The 18,289-nt window shown below is 42.1% G+C and overlaps 1 protein-coding gene across 5 annotated transcripts in view; it reads right to left on the reverse strand.

The window, feature by feature from the left end:
* sorcs2 (sortilin-related VPS10 domain containing receptor 2) overlaps positions 1 to 12,749 on the reverse strand; it is a 411,460-nt gene extending 398,711 nt beyond the window's left edge. For all 5 annotated transcript variants that reach the window (XM_039822700.1, XM_039822701.1, XM_039822699.1 and 2 more), the window contains exon 1: positions 12,293 to 12,749. In XM_039822700.1, the coding sequence (XP_039678634.1) occupies positions 12,293 to 12,646 (354 nt within the window). In that variant the 5' untranslated portion in view covers positions 12,647 to 12,749. The remainder of the gene's footprint in view (positions 1 to 12,292) is intronic.
* Between the last annotated feature and the right edge of the window lie 5,540 nt (positions 12,750 to 18,289).

The raw sequence follows: 18,289 nt of genomic DNA on the forward strand, positions 1-18,289 counted from the left end.
AAAACCAAATGACCTGCGAAACAAGCATGTGACCTGTTTCAACTCCATCCCTCAAAGAATTGAGTCCGAGAGTCGATAAGAAAAAAAATCTGAATTGCAATCAGTATTGTTAAAATCAAATGATGCCCAAACCTACTTATTATGCAACCGCTTTGTGTGTCTACTGAGAATTTTTGCATTTTTCTCAGCCAATCGTATCCAATGACAGACAGTACGTTTTATATTTCTGTATCCATGTTTCGCCTGACTTGTGTGGAAGGCTCCATGCTGTTGTTGTGCAATTGGCTTATGATGGAAACTGAAAATACCCTGGTCCCTTGTGAGAGGTGGGGTTCAGATGGTGGGCGGGGGGGGGGGTTGATAGAAAATGAGGATGGCTGAGCACCGAGGGATGAAGATCCAAACTCTAAATGTGTTGTTGTGAGGGTGAAATACTGGAGAGACCCTGCTGGGCTGCATTTTACAACTCTCAGAGGGGCTCTATAGGCAGAGCTCTCCCACTGCTGCTATAGTAGCTCCAGGCAGGCACACATCTCACACCACCCCCTCACACACACATAACACAAACTAAAGTTTTTTTTCAAGAGCCAAATACTGCAAGGCTGTATATCTACATATCGATACAGTCAGGTGAAATCTTCTCAAGTCCAATCTTAATAATTTAAAGTTTTATCTTCAGGTAATGATCTTGAAAATAGGAAAGATGCAAAAATTCATGAGGGTCAGCCCAAAAACAAAAAGTTGACTTATGGAGATACAAGGATATCACCTGACGACCTGAATATGACATAGGCATATATTGATGCCAGAGCTATACAGGACCTAGGAGAAGTGTGATGCCAAATGTGGGGCCACTCTAGTCTGGCTACCACCAGACCAAGCTCAATCTTTTAAGATTGAACATTAGTCTGGGGGAGTCTGCTCTGGATTTTTTACTGCACAAGAGGCGGGCTAAACAGGGCATAGTTCAAATGACTCTAATTGGATAGTCCTTCAACCAATCAGACCAACGATCTGGGTGACGTAGCAGCAACAGTGGCATCAATGGGTTGCTGCACTTCAGGTGTTGAATGTAAACAAGAAGCTGCTTGGTCGCTTCTCTATCATCATGGTGGATAAGCCAGTTTGTGATTGGTCCCCGCGGATTTGTAACGGAAGCAGGACAGATAAACGTACAGGTCTCAGGCCTGAGCTGCAGGGCGAAATCAAATCGCCGGCAGATCGGGCTGGGGTTACCCGGTCTAGGGCCACTCTGAATTCAGATCAGGAACCAAACCACTGGAACCAACTCCAGTGTGGGTTGCCAGGGCAACATGAGCAGCAACTTTCAACCATGACAGCCAAACTGCAGAATGCGATGAGGAGAGCACAAGGTACATGGGAGAAAAATAAGGCCCTCTGTTTACAGGAAGAAAACTGGAAAAAACAATGACCACATGCTGGGTACATTTTAGCACGGTAACAAGAGAAAGAAAGTTCGGAGAATGTCTGGGATGTTCAAGCAGATGAATGGCTTTCTTATGTGTCACAGCCTGCCAAATAGTTGTTTGGACTGTTGCTTGGTAACCAGTACCCCCCCCGCCGCACAAAAACACACACACACACACACACACACACACACACACACACACACACACACATTGCTCATACACGTACAGATGCACATACATCACTGCAGGAACAAGCAGACCATAATCTCTCGGCAGTCTCTGAACAACCTGTAAAACAAATGCATCTTGATGCTTTTATTTAGCTGCCGGGCAGCCAGCATCCATCTGGCATCACTAAACACTTAATTAGACAGCACACTACAGTAGCGTGCTGCTCCTTGTACCTTCCCAAGGTCTCTAGCAAGGCAACCGTAGCGTCAAAGCGAGAAACACTAACAACCGCCAAGTGGAAAAGAGCTGTCAACGTGCCAACGCTGAGGCCATTCTACTGTACGAGGAAGGACTCAATCAGTTGAGTGCTTGTATGTTTCAATGAACCGTTAACTAACTAGCTATTGTTTTTTCTGTGTCAACTCTGCAAACAGATCAGACACAGATATATGCATGTTTGGCTTCACTATCAGAATTCTACTGTGCCAGATAGCCCGATTAGATGTCTGTAATATGGGTTAGGGAAGCTGTGACTGACTTTTTGGTTTGACTTAGACATTTTGTTTATAGCATCCTCAAATGTTTGCCATCTCCACCGATCTCCACTGCATTCTTGCCTGTAAGCAGCCAATTTACACAGAGAGCGTTTTAAAAAGCCTTTTTGACGTCCGTCACTCCATTTAATTAAATGTATCAATCCACACTGAGACGTGCTTATTTATTTACACTTACATATGTGATGTATGATACTATTGTTAAGATAAAGAACAGCTTTAGGCTACACAATAAAGTGCATGAAATGTCAACGTACACATTAGTGGAGTAACAGCAGCAACATGCCCCATTTCGTCCACACAATTAAAAACAATGAATTCCGTTTCTAGAGACGGCATTCTGTAGTCCGGGCATACAAATGATTATCAAGAAAACAACCATCCTTTCTCAGTGTAGCCCAGTAGATTTAACCAGAAAATAGACAAAACTTCAACAAAAATGGCCCACAATAAATAAAAAGTCTATGCGGACACCTTGGTGGGTGAAACAAGCATTTAATGCTTTAATGCATAACTTTATATTAATCAACGTCTGTTAAATTCAAGCCATTGCCAAATGAGTTGACACAAAGCTGATTAAGACTATCAGCTCCACACAACTCTCTCTGGATTTTCTCAGTATGGCTATGTTCAGGAGATTGTGGCGTCCGGCGACTTTCCCGCGCAGAAAGTGTGAGAAGAGTGAAGACAATGACCTCTTCTGAAGAGTCCGTCATGTTTTTTTTAATCCTCCGTGTCCTCCTTGGCTACTAGCAACTGCGCGGAGGAGGGTGGTGCGCTTGTATCATGTGGAAGCGCCGACAGTTTTGTCGTCATTTCTTAGAATTCCTCATAGGGGGGCGACAGAAACTACACACTATAGCTTTAAGCTACGTAAATTAAATAACCTAACATTTCTTGTCAATCCCTTTTGTAGACAAGATAGTCAGATAAACAGATAAACAGATTAATTGAAAATGAAAATAATTGTTAGTTGCAGCCATAGAAATTTGTTTTGGTGGAGTTTTTTTTGTTGTTGTTGAAAATATGCATTAATATTAGCTTGATACAACAATATATCTTTTAAACCTTCATAATGACATAATGGATGGCAGAGACATGATGTTACGAAATAGACAATCAACAGAGCTCGGATGTGTCCTGTTGGCCACGCTAGACGGCGAGCCTGCTGCAGTAGTACTGTACTCTGTTATTCCGAGACAGTGCTGGATTCCGATTAAAAAGAGTTTGAACCAAGCACACAAGTCTGATGATTTACAGTCTGGGTTTTTGGAGTGCCTCTTCCTTTTCTCTCTCAGGATGAACGAGGACAGACGAGACAGATGACGAGAGAGGCTCTCCTCACATGTGCAAACAATTTTCCGCTGCAGAATAACCAGGGGCCAAATGAACTGTCTGTTCAGTATGTGAAGCGTGAACAAATGCCTTTCACATTAAGTCAGAACCCTGGAGACCTAGGAAGTGGGTGTGCATGTGCACGTGCACGCGTGGAGAGAGAGAGAGCGAGAGAGACAGCTTATATGTGTATGTGTACACACCTGCATAAGCCATGATTTACCATGCAAATAGGACCTTATTATAAAACATTATGGTTTGCACTAAAGACTCAATTTAAATTCAACCAGTGCCATGTTTTGATTAGATGTATGCTGCAGGCGAATAATCCTTTCACCTCACAGGCTACAACGATGCTTGCAATCTGAAGATGGTGTTGGCAAGGTAACCTGTGGGGATTGTAGGAAGGGAAGATGAGGATGAAATGTTATTCTCTACAGATAGAAAGAGCTAAAAAGAACATTGAACCCAATACCGTGACTAGAAGAAGAGGCAGAGAAAGATGAGAAGGAGGAATGGTTATGACCTTTGATCCTGTATAAGATCTCACCATCTACTGGATGGATTGGAACAACATTTGGAACATGGTTCCTTAATGGTGTATCCCAATCCCCCTCACTTTTCATAACTCCAGCAGCAGGCTGACATTAGAGCTGAAGATCTTTGCCCGGTTTCGGTCGGGTTCGGTCTTAATTTCTATCATTTAACACGGGCTCGGGCCGGGGCTCGGGCCGGGGCTCGGGCCGGGGCTCGGGCCGAGGCTCCGGGTTTGCGCGGTAAATGAGCGGTCAGGTGATGCGTTTCGATTAGCGCGAAAGTGGATGCTGAGGAGGTGAAACGGAGGCTGGCCTCTGGAGGACTTCTTTTATTTCTTTGTTCCAACTTCCAAGTGGCCTATAGCCGACGTTAGTCACAGATAAATGATGTTAAAAATAGTATAAATGACTCATTCTAGACAAAAGGCTAAAGAGCTGTGTGTGTGCGTGCGCACATTTGAATAATGTCGGGCTGTAAACGGGTTTGGGCTTTTAAAAAGCTGTCAGTCAAAATGTACTTGTCGGGCTCGGGCCTCATCGGGCCGAACTTATAAGGCCTGATTACAGCTCTAGTTGACATTTTTGGTTCAGAGTGAGATGTTTGAACAATTATTTAAAAGATAGTCCATGCATTTGGTTTAGACATTAATGTTCCTCTTGGTGAGTTCTTATCTTTTCAGCGCCATAATCAAGCCAACATTTCATCAGCCTCAGCTCATATCAACTTTGAATTTCATGCTAATTGCAATGTTATCATGCTACTCAAATGACAAACATGGTAAAAACGATATCTACTAAACGTCAACATGTGATCATTGTCATTGTGAGCATGCACATTTATGCACAGTCTCATAGAGCACCTAGTATAGCTATAGACTTACCATTAGGGATGTAACGATACACTCGACTCACATGGTAAATACAATTCACGATTTTAAGTTCATAATTTGATTTTCTCAAGATCTTTTTTTTTTTTTTAACCTTTATTTATTCAGGGAAGGTTCACTGAGAGGCAGCCTCTCTTTTGCAGGAACACCCTGATCACATTCACACAAGTTCCATATTCCTACCTGGAAGCTGCCCAGTACAACCACAGTCTGATCTGCTGGCCACTGAGCAGCTCCACTGGAACGGTTGGGGTTAAGGGCCTTGCTCAAGGGCACCTCAGTGGTGGTAATGAGGGAGGGGGACAAGCGCTGCTCTTTCACTTTCCCCACCCAGATTTTATCCTGTCAGGATAGGGATTGAACCGACGACCTCCCGGTAACCTTTAGGCCACCACTGCCCAACAGCTGCAGACAAATGACCAAACGATATTCCTTTATTTATATAAATAACAAAAAGTAAATGAATGCGCACTTGCACTATGGTCTTGTTATGTAATATGAATATTTTAAGATTGATTTGATGATCTCACCATATTATTTCAGTATTAGAAACTTAGAATCCCTTTTTCTAAGCAGCTCAACACAAAACAATGGCATTACAGCAACAGACACGTTGTACATGTACATTGGTCAGCTAAATGTAACAATGTAATGTAACAATGTCATTGTGTTTAAAGGTAGGAATTTCTCCCATCTAGCGCTGAGATCGTATATCACAATCAACTCTCTCGCGCCACGCAGTTCAAAGGAGGTATTACAGCTACGGTAGCCTTCACGCTTCAAAAAGCCGCTCTCTTGCTTTTTTCAATCTCCTTTTTCTTTTAAAAAAAATGGATAGTTGGTCTATATAAAAGAATTTCAGATACAGTAATAGGGGACCACTAAGAGCTATATAAAAGAGACTTCAGATACAGTATTAGGGGACCACTAAGTCTATATAAAAGAGACTTCAGATACAGTATTAGGGGACCACTAAGGTCTATATAAAAGAGACTTCAGATACAGTATTAGGGGACCACTAAGGTTTATATAAAAGAGACTTCAGATACAGTATTAGGGGACCACTAAGGCCTATATAAAAGAGACTTCAGATACAGTATTAGGGGACCACTAAGGCCTATATAAAAGAGACTTCAGATACAGTATTAGGGGACCACTAAGGTCTATATAAAAGAGACTTCAGATACAGTATTAGGGGACCACTAAGGCCTATATAAAAGAGACTTCAGATACAGTATTAGGGGACCACTAAGGTCTATATAAAAGAGACTTCAGATACAGTATTAGGGGACCACTAAGGTCTATATAAAAGAGACTTCAGATACAGTATTAGGGGACCACTAAGGCCTATAGAAAAGCATCCAAAAAGCAGCATGCCATAGAACCTTTAAAACAGAGTGATACAAAAAAGAAATTAAAACAAACAATAACTAAAGTGGGAGAGAAACTGTGATGGCTCGGTGGAGAGTTGAATGGGAGTGCTGCGTGCACAATCAGTGGTCAGTCTGCTGACTTATTGTTCAATGTCCCACTGCGCATCGGCAAAATGTCTCCCCCCCTATCTTCAAAACAATCAAAGCGTGCGACCAAAATTGTGACTGTGGGACAAAATAATGTGCCGTGAAGCCGAGGTGACTGTGCAGCGGTGCCATGAATGTACTATACTGGTGCTGCATCGTTTCCTGATGTCCCAAACCACGGAGCGGCACAAGGCCCAAAATCACAACACGTAGTGTTAATCGCCCATCAAAATCTTTCATGCCGTTAAAAGAAATTTACTTTTGCTTATTCCCCCACAGCAGGGCTCTTTAACCAGGAAGTAGCAGGAATTCCCCTATGGCATTAAGAGGGTGGGATGAGAGTTTGGCCTGTCAGCGTCCCCATTGCCGCTCATTAATCACTTAGGCTACCGTGGGACAGCCCACCAGGGATCAGAAACACACATATCCAAGCACACAGCAAATTAAAAACATGTGTGAGCGCAATACTAATGTATAATCTGTCTCTCCGTGTAACAATTGACACACACAACATAGAGAAACCCTATTAAATGTTGAGTGCTGTTTCCTTGCCAATACAAGTGCATACATTGGACACACACACACACACACACACACACACACACAGATATTGATGCTGGTCATCACCATAGAGAGGAGATAGAAATAGAGGGAAGAGGAACACAGCTCAGAGTTCCCTGGGGCTAATCAACAACTCAGAAAGAGAGAGAGAGAGAGAGAGAGAGAGAGAGAGAGAGAGAGACAGAGAGAGAAAGGGGCACAAAGAGAGTCTCTCCTCATTCAGAATTCCAGTATCATGTAATACAGCCTCATGTCCTTTCCCAGGATGGCTTCTGGGACTCACAAACTCTAAATGCATGCATGCATGTTCAAGTCTGTGTTGGTGAATACCGGTAATAGTGTTCTATTAATATCATAGTATCCTGAAATGTCCTAAGACCTGTAATATTTAAATCAACTGCACCTACTAAAGGCCCCATTTGTAGGAGTGTACAATTGTTTGTTGGTAGACAAATGTGACAATCCCAAGTGCAAATTGGTGCAGTCTATGGTTGATTCCTAACGTCCCCAAACCCTTAGCCTGAACCCTTCAGGATTTAACTGATAACTGGTAAGTGCGAGTGGCTGCAATGGCTCTGAATGGGACGCCAATGAAGGCCATTTAATGGGAGAGGAACAAATGAAAAGACACTATCAAGTTGCATTATGGGAAGTGGATCCAGCATTTAGGAGTGAACTAAGAAAAGTGCACCAACTACAGAAACTAACGACATAAACTTCAACTTCAAACAAGAGATTTAAAGGAAAGTATTTAGGTGGTGAAATAACCAGTATCCAAGGAAAAACAATTCCTTATAAATATTCCCATGTATATTTGGGAAAATAGAAAAATGCTCTCCTCAGTAAGAAAAAGTGACAGTTCATCTCTGTAAAAGGCAATTCAGAACATCAAGATTAAAAACCGTTGTAGGTTGTAAGGTAGAAGAAGGTTGTAGGTTTAAATGCTGAATTTTAACATGGAGAAATGACTCATCCCACATGGATGAGGGAATTCCTTTGGCCTAAAAATGAGTGATATTACAAGCCGGATGCCTCCTTGCCTCTTCAATATTTACTTTACTATGAGAGATGTACCATACATACATATTTTTACAATGTATAATTACAGAAACAAAATATGCTGGACTAGGATTCATAAATATTATCAATAAAGCTGTGGTTGTGACCTTTGATCACCTCAATACTGGATTATTATAATGCTGGTGATCTAGAACCTGAAGGTAGGGCAGGTATTTTTTTGTTTGTTGGACTTGTGTTTGATCTAGATTCTACATCCACATCTTGTTCTGCTTTCCTTGAATATCTACATTCCCTTCCTCTCAGGCTACACCCACACTCCTACATGTTTGTTTAAAAATGCACTGCTTTTTGCTACCATTCTATGACTACAGACGGCACCTAATGATTACTTTCACTGTGGATTAATCTGTCCATTATTTTCTCGATTAACGGATTCCTTTTATGGTCTGTAAAATGTCAGAAAAGGGCGAAAAAGGTCGATCGCCATTTTCAAAAACCCCAGATGACGTCCTCAAATGTCTTATTTTGTCCACAACTCCAAGATATTTCGTGTACAGAGGAGTCATCAAGGAGTACAGAAACTAGGAAATATTCACATTTAAGATGCTGGGCAATCAGAGAATTCTTAAATTCTTTTATTCATAAAAAAAACCAAAAACAACTGAGTAATAAATTATCAAAATAGCTGGCGATTAATTTGATAGTTGAAAATGAATAGATCAATCTGAAGCACCACACACACTCACGCACACACACACACTTACACGCCGGCTATTTCTGCTCTTTACCTCTGGGGGAATGCCTGAGGCAAAGCTCTTTTAAACTCTAAGCCATCAATTGACCAATCACGGCTCGCCAAAGTAAAGCAACTGTCGCCGTTGTTGCTAAAGGGACAGAGGGGAGTACACAAGAGCTGTTTTCAATAACAGCAGTTTCCCTATAAAGCTAGATGAAGAAATCATCCTCTTGTCAAAACACTTTGCAGCAAGAGATGGAAGTCGGCCAGAACACAAACATTCACATATGACAATGACAATTGCCATGAGGTAACAACAGAAATTAGAGCACATTGAATGTTTTCCGAAAAATTGCTTTATGGGCGCCTGGGTAGCTCACATGGTAGAGCGCACGCCCATTATATAGAGGTTCACTCCTTGCCGCGGGTTTGACTCCGCCCTGTAGCCCTTTGCTGCGTGTCGTTCCCCCTCTCTCTCCCCTTTCATGTCTTCAGCCGTCCTATGAAAATAAAGGCCTAAAATGCCAAAAAAATAATCTTAAACTGTTTGTTTTTTTAATTCGGGTGGTCCCTGATTAGCCATCATTAAGACAGATGTGACAACAGAAGGCATCTGCGCTGTTACCCCTCCCATCACTGACTTCCATTTGGAACCTCAAATGATGAAACAGGAGAGGAGGCCCCGATTTATTTCTCCCACCCATCAGTCTGTGCACCACTAATAAACGTCACCCTTAGGGAAATTGAATAGCACCATTTGTCTGTGTTTATTGGGCTGGGATGAACTCGCTCCCATTGACCTTTCAGAGTACATACCCACGGCCAACTTAATTGAGGATAAGTCAAACTTCCTATGGCTGGCAGAGCCGGGCGCTTGGATCCCTGCACTCGTTGCCTCGATTAATGGGGGGTTTTTAAGAGGAGATGTAGACGGGGAAGTTCATCACAAGAAAGTCTGGAGTTCGTTGGGAAAATGTCAAATTGTTTTATTGCTTAAATGGACAGTCTTAAATGCCAAAGTAAAATCCCACAATTCTAATTGATGTGCCTTTCTCCTCAAAAGTGACTTTGGGCAGTTTGTCGGAGCGCATCGAGTTTTATCAAACTGAAATGAAAAAGGAACGTTTACTAAACAAATTTCATTTCATTTTTCATTTGATCCGCTCATGGTAATGCACAATCAAAACTCCATTTACACATTTCCCGACCAAAAAGTAGCAGGGAGAAGAAAAACCTAAATACTTGATGTTTTTTGTGTACTCCTTTGGTAATAGTACAGTATGTTGGCGGGCACTAAAAGCTGTGGATAATATCGCTTCAATTCCAGCGACCACACCAGCTAACGTCCTTAGCCGTTCCTTACAACGTATAGTATGTAATGTTCTGCCGCTAGGGGTCTCTCAATCCAAACAATGGATGTAAAAGCGGACTTTTGATGACGTTGTGAAGTGGCGTGGGATTATGGGAGTTGTAGTTTACCTATGTCATTCTTATAAAATATCTGCAGTTTCCCCCACACAATTACGTTTTCTCAATTCAATTTGTATTGGTAGTTGACCAGTTAGCAAGCAAGCTAACATTAGCCAGCAGCTAAAACCACAATATCACAATATATTTCACGTCCAGCGTCACTTTTTTTGGATGTTTTCAGCACCAGAGGGGTAAAGGGCTTTGTTGTAGCGTTACTCAACACCGCTGAGAGACTTACTTCGCGGCCGGGGCTGGCCGCCAAGTATCTTCGGGGCCGGCCGTCTACGTTTAAAAGTAGTTTTAGACGTGGGAGAGAAAGCTCCGATTGGACAGATAGTCTAGCTAGCTGTCTGGATTTACCCTGCAGAGATCTGAGGAGCAGGTAACCAGAGTCCTCACAAATCCACCGGAGGTTAGAACGTCAGGAAGCCCAAGGCAACGGACATTTTCCGTCGGCAACCGAGCATTCCCGGAAGTGGAACGTCAAGGATATAAGGTAGACTAGGAGTAGCCTAATCTGGGTTTGAATAAACCGATCTTCCGCTTCTCTCATGCAGTAGGTATGAGCATACTGCACAAATCTACAAGATGTCAGGTTACTGAAATTCTACTTCTTCAAGTTCTTGCTGCCGTTCGGACCCACTAATGTGTGACAAGAGCAGCTTTAAATGAAGTCTCTTTTGCCTCTGTTGATGGGCCAATAAATTAAACATTACCTGCAAATATCACATTATTCACCGATGAATTTGTCGGGAAACTCCAGGAAACTTGAACAAAATGTAGGTCTGCTCGCCGTTTCACGTCCAGATTATTTTCTCTTTCGTGTCGTATTTTTTTCTTTTCTTTCCAGAGCCACTTGTCCCCTGCAGCCACTGCCAGTAAAACAGCAACGTCTTACTGACAAAAAGGCTCTGATTGCAAAGTGATGTCCCCACCAGACACCACCACTCAAATTCTCTCTGCCGTCTGTCAATATCCATCACAAAGACTGCTCTTGTTGAACATGGTGGAGCTGCTCTCACTTGACCTGGCCCTAAGGAAAAATCACTAACATGTTCATACGCTGACCATAGATGCAGCACACTTTATGGTGTTTCATTTGCAACGTAATCATTCGAATAGCTCTAACATGTTTGTTTAGAAGCTTAATTCAGTGTCTCGAGAATATTATAATGACTTTAGTGAATGTATCAGATGCTGTGCTATTTTTGTCTTTGCCGACATCACTTTGGGACTTATTTTTTTCTTATATCTGTCTGAAATGTACTTCGGTGCCACTAACATAAGTGCATGGCATAGCAAAGGCAGACACTGAAGGTTAAGGCATTCAAAAGTAGCATCCATTTTCATGTAAGTCCAATCGCGTTTCAAACCACAAATAAGGCATTGCAAAATTCATGGACGAAAAGCTCCATCAATATTTTAGTCATGGCTTGGTGTGACTGAATCAAGCACCAAGCTGTGTGTTTGTCTACACACTGGCTCTGGCTCAAAGGCTAATAAGGCTAATAAGACTTCTGGATGAGTGGTTATTACTCTGGTTCTCAAAGTGGGTCACTTCCCCAGGTCACTAATTGAACATTAGCAAAACGTTATTAATTATTATTAAAATGTTGAGAAATATAATGGAAAGTTCAAACAGCAGACATAACATAAGCTATGTTTCACTCCGATTTTCCATGCGCAGCGGCGGTGTAAACAGACAATGAAACGATGCTCGTGACCCTGGGCCACCATGTGATGTAATGGAAGTCTGGGGCGACAGAGTGTGTGCATGTCTATGTCTGAGGCCCCTGACATGAAAACGTTTTAGAAAGTCCTGATCTTTAAACAAAGCCTGGTGCCTGACACGATGGACCGCGCGCCCAGGTTGGCCCACCTGGACGCGTAAAACCACAACCTGGTAGCCGCGCAGCCTTCTGCGAGAACAATAACTTGTCTCTGAGGATGTGCGCTGTGGCTGGAGTGATGGATGGTGGAAGGTGACAAAGAGGGCGGGGGGGGTGATGGGGACGGTGCATGAACCAGTGGATCGTGACGGGACGGGACGATTGGGGAGATAGGCTACTCACGCTGCTGTTCTCTCCTGTCCAGTGGACCATCGCCTGGTTGTGGGTCGCATCCCCTTTGAGCACGAAGGAGCTGCTGAGCAGGGACATTTGTTTTTCCCGGGACAGCGCTCTCCTGAAGCGGGGCGAGCTCTCCGCTCCGCCGGCTCCCTCGTCGCCGTCCTTTGGTAAGCCCGGCGGGGAGCCTCCGTCTCGGCCGCCCGTGTCAAACGTACGGTCCTCCCCGCCGCGACGGGTTAAAGCCCCGCTGTCACAGCGCACGGGTCCCGGCAGTGCCATCCAGGCCGAGGCGATCAGCAGAAAGACGCAGAGGTGCGCGCCGGCGGAGAGCGGCTCTTCGGGGCGCAGAGATGCCATGTTTTGCGCCGTAGTAGCGCTCAGTATCGCGGAGAGAGATGGAGAGACTGCTGATGCTTGTGGAAGATAGATAGGTGTACACTGTAAGCCGAGAGAGACAGAGAGTGAGGGAAGGAGGGAGGGAGGGAGGGAGGGGAACTAGAGCGAAGGCAGACAGTGGGATATAACAACGTGGACGCGTCTCTGTGCCAAGCGGGAGCCACAGGCCGGCGCAGCGGTGCCATCTGCCGGCCCACAGCTGCAACACCTCAACTCAGTCCACCTTCAAGTGTCACCTCATGAGGAATCCGCAATTGAAATACAGCATATGGTGTAGCCTATTTCAAATCGGTAATAACCATAACACATGTTCAAGAGTCTGCAGCTGATTATTATTCTGCACGGAGCGTGGAGTTTAGAAGCTTCCAGTTTTATCAGTTGCTTAGACACCACGAAGGAGAATCTGATTCTCAAAACCATTTCATAAACTTCCAACATCCAACTAATGATCTCTCAACACTTTGTGTATATCTTGAATGATGTGCACATCATTCAAACAGGTTATATTAAATGTAGATTTCTTAATAAATATCTAGTAGCCAGTGTCATAGGAAGACCTGACAAGCAGTCCTTCTTTCAGCTCAGTGAGTAACAAGTTCATCCTCAAATTGGATTGCAAATGATGGCAATTTATTTTAGAACTCTTCTCTCTATCTCAGTTCTGTCATATTTTCTTTACAATGTTGTGATAACCTATCAATAAAAAAAGCAATTCATATATATCTCGCTATCTCTCTATTTATTTTTATTTTTACCAACAATGTCTGCATCTAAATTGACCCAATTTGTGGCCCCGTGCTTATCTTCCACCCACCACATTAAAGTAATGAATTTGTGACATGACAGATTCTGTGACCTGTGGCAATGCAACACCGATTTTGCCTTCAGGTAACTTATGCAGAATAATCAGGCGATTTATTTAGTTCATATTTGCTGAATGAATGCAACTGGAGCCCAGTGAGGAGCAAATAAAGACTCCAAAATAATGTGTGGTGAAAACCTGCCACCCTTTAAGAATATATCTCTCTGTGGTTAGATATTACACTGAGAGAAATAAAAACACAACTTTTGTTTTTTAATGAAAAGAATCTTCATTTCCCATCAAACAAACTACCTAAAACATGTGATAGGGGATTCCAAGGGATCGGTAACATTCTGTCAAACCCATGGATAGAAAGACTGTCAAGACAAGGGTTGTTATGTACGGAAGAGGATTAGGATTAGGGCCACATGGGAAAAATGGGTTGGAGTTCTGAGTTTATTCTCAAATTTATGCTAAGATTTCCCTCGGGATGAATAAAGTAGTACTTATCTATCTATTTATCCATCCATCCATCCATCCAACCATCCATCCATCCATCTATCTATCTATCTATCTATCTATCTATCTATCCATCCATCCATCCATCCATCTATCAGAATTCTGACTTTATTCTGAGAATTCAGACTTTTTTTTCAGTACACAAAAATGAAGTTAAAAGAAGTCTTTTAAAAGACTAATCTTAGAATTCTCTGACTTTTTTCTCAGAATTCTGTGATTGAAGTTAGAATTCTGACTTTTTTTCAAAGTAAACTTTTTTTTTTTTTACAGTTTTTCTCAGTCGCTTTGGTGCATTTCTCACATCACTATTTATATTTGCACAACAGTTAATGCAGTTCCCAAAACAATTAGTACAAACTGCAAAACCTAGTTGATAACCTGCAAAAGCGTATCACTTGCTCAAAATGGATAGCTCATTCCTCAAAAGCAAGTATTCATGTCAGTGAAAGTGTCGGTGTCATCAAGATGAAAAGTCCTGACATCATATTGTTTATGAACAAGATAGTCAAATGGCTTTGTCATGTTTTCATTATGACAGTTTACTCTGTAAATGTTTTCCAGTGTAAAAAAGTCAGATCTTGGTGACACTACCTGAAAATGCTCAAGACAGCACTATATACTATTTGCACAGCCATTTGAAAAATACAGTAAAGTTACACATTACTGTATTTAGTGAGGTAAATCAGTACAAGACACTGAATATGTATGTTTCACATTTTTACTGCATATGCTCTTTGCAATTCTAATTTGTTCACAGCATTGTGCAAAAGAAAAAATGATTCATTATTATTTATTTATAACAAACATAAACTCCCTTTGGGTACAGCTGTGCACAACAGTAAACAATATTGCAGTACATATTTGAACTGAACATACAATATACATAGTACTGTAATCATTCATGAACATCCAGATGTTCCTCTCTGTCTGGCCACATATTTTCATCTACATCACAGCGAATATCATCTCTTGCAATGCAGCGAGGAAAGTGTCTCCTCGAGTGGCGAATCCACCCTCTGCAGGACTCTGCTGCGATGTCATCACATGCTGCATCCATGGCCACTAGCAGGGCCATTTGGGTATGTGGATGCCGGTCATATACCTTCCACCTCCAGGAAGAGAAAAACTCCTCTATTGGATTTAGGAATGGGGAGTAGGGAGGGAGATATTCCACCAGCATCCTATTATGTGCTGCAAACCACTGTCTGACGACATCTGAGTGGTGAAAACGCACATTATCCAAAACAACAACATGCTTGTTCAGATGGTCTCCATTTAGACCCCTCTCATTCTCAGGGAGTATGTCCCTGTAAAGAGTGTCTAAAAAAGTCAGCAGATGTTGTGTGTTGTATGGACCAAGAAGGGGGATATGGGTGAGGACGCCGTTTTCTGAGATGGCGGCACACATAGTAATATTCCCTCCTCGTTGGCCTGGGACATCAGTGGTTGCTCTCTGTCCAATGCGATTCCTTCCACGTCTTCTACCTTTTGCCAGATTGAAACCCGCCTCATCAAGGTATATGAATGTGTGCAGCGGTTCCCTGGCCTCCAGCCCCAGTACAACAACTTTTCCTGTGTAACATAATGCATTTTGGACAACACACATACACAGAACTGTCATGTAAGTGTAGTGCATGACACTACACAAAGTCAACAGTTTACTGCACTGAACATTAGAATATGCATAGAATGTTTTACATGTTTTACCTGTACATACTAGTGACGGATCTCCTTCACTCTGTCGCTGTTCCGTTCAAATGGCACATTGTACAGTTGTTTCATGCGCATTTCATTCCTCCTGAGCACTCTGTCAATTGTAGCGACTGAAACAGATTCAGTATTCCCAAAGACGTTGTCATCCTCTATAACAGCACTTTGTATATCTCTCAACCTTATGGCATTGTTTGCAATCACCATTGCACTAATGACTTCCTCTTGTTGCGGAGTAAAAATACGCCCTCTTCCACCTCTGCAAGGTTGTCTTGCAATCCTGTGTGGTGCAGAGTAAAATTACAGTAAATATGGCAAATCTTTACTGTAACACTACAATACACTAAATGTGTGATGCAGTAAAGCTGTACATCTAAATGTAAAATGTACAGTGACAAGTTACTGTCCCACTGCACGCTTCATGTATGACACAATGACAGTAGTGCAGTGCAGATAGTTTAGTGCTGAATTACTGTCCATTTATACACACCTGTTCTCCCGACAAAATGTTTGAATAATTGAATTTACAGAGGTTCTCCCAACGTTTGGCTGCACCCTACGACCAGCCTCAGCTATTGTGAGGCCGTGATTGACAACATGATCCACAATTGTAGCCCTGATTTCATCAGGGATACGCCTATGTACTTGGCCTCTTCTTCCTCTTCCCCTGTTTTGTCCCCTTCCCCTTCCTCCCCACACCCTCACCCCTCTTCCACGAGGCTGACCTTCCATTTCTGTGTCACGGTATTGTAGAAATGGTACAGACTATGTCCTGCTTGGTTCATATATGCTTGTAAAGTGGGGGTTTATGGGATTCAGCTCTGATAGTGATTGTAGAGAAGTGGCTTATCATTGGTTGCAACTAATGCCTTCTCATCAGTGAAAGCTGAGATTCACCTGAGAGAAACTGTTCAATTTAGGAGACATTTTCAGGAAAAAAAGATTTTAAAAAATTTGTAAAATTTGCTTGACAGATTTTGACAACTAGTTCAACATTTTTGTATGTAATGACTCAAGCAATGAAATGAGGACTATTAGTTTTATATGGAATGACTATTCAGCATTCACAAGTATAGTTAATTTTGACTGACATGACATAAGCAAATGATAATGTTATAAAACAGCAGAGAGTTGTATGAAAGCAATTGATGCATGTCCAAAAGCATTTGCAATTTGTTGGAAGGAATGAGAAACTGCTACTCTGATGTGCACAAATGACTAAATGTTGTGCAGGTTGAACTAACTGTTGTGCAAATGTAAATAGTGATGTGAGAAATGCACCAAAGCGACTGAGAAGAACTGTAAATGAAAGAAATTCTGAATTCTGAGATTAAAGTCAGAATTCTGAGAAGACTAACTTCTTCCTCAGAATTCTGACTTTAAACTCAGATAACTCAATACATATTTTTCACATGTTGCCTTCATCCTCTTCCGTAGGTTTGACCCAGTGTTGGTGTTTATTACTGTTTACCCAAACTAAAATATGAGCCGTTAGAATCTACTGTAGCTCTTTTTAAACTTGCATGTGTATTTGTTACTGTATGTCAGCGGAATGATAATGATTTCAGACAGGACAATGCCACGCAGCTTCAAGCACAATTCATTTGGATACAAGCATTGCATTTTGGAAGCTATACGGGTTTCTGAACGGGGGGGGGGGGGCACTGCACACACACTACTAGTCGATGACCCCTGTATGTAATAATATGTCTATCCTCGGCTGTTTTAAATGTCACATGCACATAACTAACAACAAAAAAAAGTGACAGTTTTAAGCTTAAACTAGAGCTTGCTGTTTGGGGAAATAACCCAACAGTAATCTAAATAAATAACACTAACACTGGGTTAAAATTGGTAAAGGATGAATAATTCAGTGTTGCGTCTGTGTTATATCAAGCCAAACTGGGACCATTTTAACCCGGCGAACTTTAGTTTGAGACGGCTAACTGCCAGTTTGAACCCCAAACAACAAGTCGGCCAGTAAAAGCTCCAGTCTACATCTATATTTATAAACTAGATTTGAGCAGGTGGGACAACGACATAAGACTAAGATATCACAATTTGGCTGTGATGATAAATCCTATTGGTCACCAATCAATTAGTCTGCATCAACTGAAGTCCATTACCAGGATAACTGCCTGACATCAGATGTCCCTCGCCTTCATCTCTCCGTGGGTTGTCGTTCTCAAACTCTTCTGTTCGCTTCTGGAAACAACAACTAACTTTGAGCTATCAATTTACACGCTGAAAATTAAAAAAAAAGTTTTAAAGAAAGTTTGGATTGTGCAACAAGACAGGCCTGCTTGGTTCTTTCAGGGAATGATTGTAAAGATTTACAAAGAATATGTTTAGGGCGTTTCCTCTCTAACTGGGACTTTTTCAGACTGATTGGTGGGATTGCTGTGGACGAAGTCCACACGGAGATACAGTGGTAAGAGCCAATGAGGTTTAACCATTTGTCCAGCTAATTTAAATAGCTCACGTTACTGTGTTGTGGTTATTATTGTACGTGCCATTTTCTTTTACAGGGTGCAAATGTTCCATCAACACAAGTTCCTTCTCAAAACTATTTT

The sequence above is a fragment of the Perca fluviatilis genome, chromosome 14 (assembly GCF_010015445.1).
Source record: "Perca fluviatilis chromosome 14, GENO_Pfluv_1.0, whole genome shotgun sequence".
Taxonomy (NCBI): Eukaryota; Metazoa; Chordata; class Actinopteri; order Perciformes; family Percidae; genus Perca; species Perca fluviatilis.